The sequence below is a fragment of the Triticum aestivum genome, chromosome 1A (genome assembly GCF_018294505.1).
Source record: "Triticum aestivum cultivar Chinese Spring chromosome 1A, IWGSC CS RefSeq v2.1, whole genome shotgun sequence".
In the NCBI taxonomy this organism is placed as follows: Eukaryota; Viridiplantae; Streptophyta; class Magnoliopsida; order Poales; family Poaceae; genus Triticum; species Triticum aestivum.
In genome coordinates, this window is record NC_057794.1 from 245,679,515 (window position 1) to 245,686,117 (window position 6,603).

General features: G+C 41.0%; 1 protein-coding gene across 2 annotated transcripts; it reads right to left on the bottom strand.

The window, feature by feature from the left end:
• Positions 1–1,397: 1,397 nt before the first annotated feature.
• Positions 1,398–4,839, bottom strand: LOC123044379 (ubiquitin-conjugating enzyme E2 4). Of its 2 annotated transcripts, none has more exons than XM_044467110.1 (6): positions 4,561–4,839; positions 4,370–4,449; positions 3,930–4,179; positions 3,785–3,837; positions 3,569–3,697; positions 1,398–1,675 (listed from the first exon to the last, which is right to left on the bottom strand). In XM_044467110.1, the coding sequence occupies exons 1-6, from the start codon at positions 4,602–4,604 to the stop codon at positions 1,542–1,544; spliced, it is 690 nt and encodes a 229-aa protein (XP_044323045.1). In that variant the 5' UTR covers positions 4,605–4,839; the 3' UTR covers positions 1,398–1,541. The 2 variants fall into 2 exon arrangements, with proteins under 2 accessions (XP_044323045.1, XP_044323053.1); XM_044467118.1 differs by having other exon boundaries at positions 3,930–4,044; positions 4,561–4,838.
• Between the last annotated feature and the right edge of the window lie 1,764 nt (positions 4,840–6,603).

Below are 6,603 nucleotides of genomic sequence, written 5' to 3' on the forward strand. Positions count from 1 at the left end.
CGATACCTCGATAGGCAGGTATCAATAGCACTTCACAACAACAAGACGAGAGGCGTCGTGTGGGTAAGTGAACATGTGCGGAGTGTAAAACAAATTGATTGGTCGTACCCACGGTCATGGGTGGTTGTTCAGAATGCTTCTCCCGATAATCCAGCTTTGACTACCATTGATGTTAGATGAATTTACTATGCTTCACTGGATGTAGGTCGTTAGTCACATGCTTAGGTTGTGGATGAGCATGACGACAGACTGCTTGTGTAACTTGTACAATGATATAGAGAGAGAAGGATTGGCGGAATACAATGTATGTTGTCTTGAGCCTTTCGGGTGGTTTATATAGAGTACATGCTTGGAAGACAAGAAGTCCCTCCTAAAGATAAGAAAGAAGATGATTACAAATCATATGCTACCAAATATAGAGATATGCCTAGATACTTTAACATATCTTACAACCATATGTATGTTTTGACATTCTAAAGGGATAAGTCCTTAGCTATTCATGTATGCTTCATCACGTTTGTGCAAAGCCTATAGTTTATTTTATTCATGTTTTGCGTTGCATTTTGTGCAGCTTCCAGCTATGCAAATTGTACAAATATGTAACTGAATTCATCAGTTTGTAATAAAATAATGTATGTGTTCTTGGTATTAAATTATTATTGCGTGCTAGTTACGATTCAAGGATGAATTGGCACCATGGGAGAGGAGTATGTAGTAGGGAACACTCGCTGCATATGTAGTAGGGAACACTCGCTGCATATGTAGTAGGGAACACTCGCTGCATAGTCTGTTCCATCAGTTTATGAGAAATAAAGACATTGATATAGCATATGCTACAAGATGTGAATGTGTAACTTTTCATGCAAATGCATGCCCATTTTGAGAATTTAAAAGTTGTGTTGTATGCACCCAAAGTTGTTTCTGTGTGCAGGACCAGATAGATTTTACAGGTTTTCATGCTACGCTGGTGATATTTTTCCATAATTCCCGAGAACCTGTGCCTCCAAACGAGGTGAACATGCTCTACAAAGAGTAACCAAAGACATTTTCTCTCACCACCAATCTTCCACAGAAGTTCAAAAGCCAACGTGAGCAAAACCTAGTCAAATTTGCACCCAGCCCCCAGTTTCAGTCTGCGAATTTGGCAACCAAATTTGCTGACAACGGGACTTCAACTTGAAACAGACAGGTCCAGAACTTCATCAGCTAAATGTAGCCAAAAACACAAGTACTGGAATTTGGGAGGTAAAATAATAAATAAGGAAACAGAAGAAAATTACCCTTCAAAGCCCACAGCATGACCTTCAGCGAGAAGCTAACCCCTTGTTATTCTATGAACCAGATCACAGATCTACAAAGACGGACAGGCGCGAATGTATGCAATGCTGCAAATTCAATTGGTCAACTGAAGAAAACAACATTGGATAAGATACAAGTACACTTATTTACATGACATACAAAGTTCTCTTTCCCAGATTTTCTGGATCAATTTGATTGCAAATTTTGCAACCAACATTGTATACAACGGGTTGTGGTAGTGACTAAGGATCTGGTTTGCCCACTATATCCTCATCACCGGAGTCATCTTCGTCTTCGCTAAGCTCCTCTTCATCACTGGACTTGTCTTCTGGGGTTATGCCAGCATCCTCTGGTTTCGCATATTTTTCACAAAATTCTGCATAAACAAGAGAAAGCAACTAAATAATAGATCGGGAAACACAACAGTGCACATGTGTATTTGAGCAACCAAAAGAAGTACTACTAGAATATGCATATTGAAATGAAATAAAAAGGCAAGAGTAAGAAAATGTTATCAGTATCCCATATTGGCACGTCCCTACTTTAAAAGATATGCCAAAAAAATGTATATGATCTAATACTTCTCCAGGACATTGAAAACCCGGTCAAAAACAAAGACTGAAAAAATAGAAGTACTAAGAAGAGAAAATCATCCCCTCTACGCATGCACATACTCCTGGTTTGACAGGCAGCTTTCTTTCACCACCCAATCAATCAGAAATTCCATGAATCATCATTGGTTTAAGTAGCAAGTAGCTGATATGATTAGTTTAGGTGGGTAATCATACTTCCACCTGCCCTTTTTGCAGTGCACAGAAAAGCACTAGGACTCTAGGAGGGAAGCAGAAGAGCACCTAACTCTACTAGGACAGAAGCAGGAGGGTGCCTACCCCGTCTAGGCGAAATGCCCAGCAGACAACAGTGCAAATTTCAACACAAAGTTGTTGTAAAATAAGATATCATAAATTTGGCACCTAGAGTTGAGGGATACCTTAAATTCCACAAGAGCAAACATTCATAATGCATTTTTGACTATCTCAACATTCTTCGCATCAAACAATTTTAATTATGTTGATGCAACTACACAAGTACATGAATGTTTACTCGCCTCCTAGGTGGCTCTAGTGCATAGCCTGCCGACTATGGCAATATCAACGCGGCAAGGGGCTGCCAAGTGCCTACATGGATGGTAGCCTAGGCCACCTTGTACAACATTGCATCTCAGTTTATGTTCAAATTCCTTTGCAATTACTCCCTCCGTCCCAAAATTCTTGTCTTAGATTTGTCTAAATACGGATATATCTAGTCACGCTTTAGTGTTAGATACGTCCATATCTAGACAAATCTAAGACAAGAATTTTTGGACGGATGAACTACAAAATTAGTTCAAACTTCAAACTATGGCACAGGACAAACAAATAACTAAAGGTGTGTATAATATTGAGGATGGCAAATAAGATTCGAGCATCCGTTGACTACAATTCTAAGCACAGCATGAGGCATCTTGTAATGGGGTTTTGGCCCTCGCAAAAAAAAGGGGGGGGGGGGGGGGGGGTGGAAAATTAGCATGTGTTACTACTTACTAGTAATTATTCAATTAACTTCATTTTGTGTATGTGACTAGGTTACAACTGGAAGAACATCAGTATTGGCAACCCTAGGATGAAAGAACTAACCAATCCAAATTAGATCCTTAACATGTTCACGAAACAGCAAAGAACCAGATCTGACAAGATCCATCTGAGACAAGGGGAAATGCCTCAACATCAACCAGGAAAGGACTAGAAAGCGCTAGAATAATAAAAGCTCTAAAGTGGCAAACTGCCGATTCCCTCAATAACAGAGTTGTAGAAGACACAAGTTACGGTGTTACAGTATGGTTGTTGATACAGCTGCAAAATGAGTTTAAGAACTATGCCCAAGCATTTTATCCACAAAATAGAACAGCTAGGATGGAGTGCGCTCAGTTGTATTGATATTTTTATAATAGTTGAACCAAAGGCTTGTTCATATGTTTTTGTTTACACAACATAACAGAACAAACGTACCAAGGAAGACTGTACGATCAACATACTCATAGTTGGCTGCCTTAGATTGCATGCCATATCAACAAAGACAACAAAATAACTAAAATGTGTCTGCAATCTTGCAAGGTTGCATGCGTACGAAAGGCATAGATCAGTAGCGAAATGCTGCGAGCAAGAATTAAATAATGAGACTCTAGAGTCGATATCAAGAACAATTAGTGGATAATGTTGAACCAAATCACCTTTCACTTTTTGTTCATAAGCAGGGTGATCTCGCATCATAAGTGCAGCAGCCTCTCCATTTAATGGATCAGACGGATTTGGGTACAACAGAAGTTGTGGAAGGAAGACTTCGAACACATTTACTAGATCTACAACAATCCCAAATAAAAATAAGATGAGATAGAGAACCTATAATCAGGGAGTGCTTGTACAAATTGTAAGCAGCAAGTGCTCACCAAACATTGGGCTCCATGTCTGGTTAATAACATCTAAACATACGGAACCAGACCTACATTTTGCAGGCAAACAAAAAGTAGGTTAGACCAGTGCGAATTTTGTTGCTTATGCTAACCAAAAGAATTTGATGGTAAAAATGCTCACATTTCATCCACATTCGGGTGATAAATCTTATTAATGAAACCAATTGACGGAGATTTGTAAGGATATGCATCAGGCAGTTCTACTCTAACCTTCCAGACACCACCTTGATAAATACCTATCAAATTTAGAACACATCCACAATTGATTAGAAATATAGCCGCTCTTCCCATACAACAGAAAAGATATACTGTACTTAAATTCACCAAATCGCGAAGATGCTCCAGGGCAAATGAACAAGCGAGCAATTCATCTGCAAACGTAACCTAAATCTTGAGCTAAACCACTTGTAAATGATAACGAATGTCATACGATCAACAGGGGGGTTCACAATTTCCGCCAGAGTTGCTTTGCACTACATCTAGATCAGAAATCGGGAACATAAACGCGGATCATGAGCCCAAGAAACAGGACAGAAACCGGATTTTGCGCGAGGATCATACTTTCAGTAGGCCCTCGGAATTCCACGAAGAATTCTTGCATCCCATCGTTCACCATCTCCACCTTATAGTCGCTCATCATCCTGCAACAACCAAGAACCGCCCCCCCAAGAAAATCCAGATTAAAACCGAGCCTCCAAGGAAGGAATCAATCGCTTGTACCCACAAAAGAAAAACATTTCCAAGATCCTCACAGCTTCATGAGGTCCATCTCGCGGCGCTTGCTTGGGGAGGACATCTTGGGGGCAAAAAAGATGAAATCTTCCCTTCCTCCTCCGGAGACGCGTTTCCTGGGCGTGGGGATAAGGGAGGGGGCAGAGAAAAGAAAAGGAGAAAGAGATTGAGCTGCTTGTGACGGTGCGTGCGTCGTCCTCCTCCCAGCACCTGCGCCAGATTTATTTATTTTTATTGCTGCCGCAGAGAGAGAAGGCGGGGAACAGGGAGGCGAGACAAGCACAGCAGAGGGGAAGAAAAGGGACAAAGCTAAATACTGCTCTCCTTTTCTTACAATCAAACCCTCCTCTTTATTTACTTGTAATCATAGCTACACAATATATAGCAAAAGTGAAACAAGTTCACTAGGAGCATCTTCAATCCATTCACCAAGAAAAGAAGCTTTCATATAACAATGTATAAAAAATGAAACAACAAAATCACAAGCCAAATGGTAGCAATCCATAAAATTAGCAGCCGAGTGACGGCCAGTTGTCATGGTCTCTATAACTTTAAGATATTAGAGTTGGCAATTATCTTCTTGCAGCTCACTGAAAAGGATATAGAGAGTCGAAAAGCGAAGGGTCATTGCTTCGGCCCCAATACATTAGAGCCCCACTCGATCCTCTTGCACCTGTTTTCTTTCCGTATAACTACACCAAGGACCCTTAACAAGTCTCCTCGGAGGCAGACACCATCTATCACATTTCACTACATCCTTTGGAGTATAAACGGTCGTAAAGTTTACTGCAAGGGCACGGACTGATAAAGGTATGCTCATGGCATCCCGTGGTGATTTATCATGCACTAATTTCCTCCTTTGCCACCACAAATACCAATCACAAATTGCCTTAAGTTTATGAAAGCACAAGTGCTTTCAGGGTGATTTTGGTAATTAATGTCAACATATCTCTTGTTGGACTAATATTTTCATCTAGTATATTTCAGGAAGTACAACAAAGACGTGGCATGGACAAGAGGATGTGGAACCCCTTCAAGATGCTAAGGACAAAAGATTGGCAAAAGCTCAAGACTCTTCATTTCTATTTTAGTGATTCAAGATCACATTGAGTCCATAGGAAAAGCCAATACTATTAAAAGGGGATGAGGTGTTGCTTAATGATCTACTTGCTCAAAGTGCTTAGTGATATGCTCCAAAGCCCTCAACCACTTTCTCAATTCCAAATATGTTCAAAACCTAAAGTCAAACTCGGCCCCACCGATTTGATTCACCCGACGCCACCGAGTTCACTTGACATAGCCACTGCTAGAAACCCTAATCAATTCGGTCTCACCGATGGGATCTCGGTCTCACCGAGATGGCCTTGCAAACTCTGTTTCCTATTGTAATTATCTTGGCCTCACCGAGATATGCAATCGGTCCCCCCGAGTCTGCTTGACAAACTCTCTGTTTGCTTATTACTGAAATCGGTCTCACCGAGTTTATGTAATCGGTTAAACCAAGACGAGGTTTTCTCCTAACCCTAGCACATTGGTCCCACCGAGTTGATTATGTCGGTCCTACCGAGAGTCCTAACGTTCACATTTTGAACTGAATCGGTCTCACCAAGAATCCCAATGTTCACATTTTGAACTGAATCGATCTCACCGAGTTCACCTATTCGGTCTGACCGAGTTGGGTCAAATGTGTGTAACAGTTAGATTTTGTGTGGAGGCTATATATACCCCTCCACCCCCTTCTCTATTCAAGAGAGAGCCATCAGAACGTGCCTATACTTCCACTACTCATTTTCTGAGAGAGAACTACCTACTCATGTGTTGAGACCAAGACATTCCAATCCAACCACAAGAATCTTGATCTCCAGCCTTCCCCAAGTTGCTTTCCACTCAAATCATTTTTCCGTCATAGCCAAATTTGTGAGAGAGAGTTGAGTGTTGGGGAGACTATCATTTGAAGCACAAGAGCAAGGAGTTCATCATCATCACACCATCTATTACCTTTTGGAGAGTGGTGTCTCCTAGATTGGTTAGGTGTCACTTGGGAGCCTTAATCAAGATTGTGG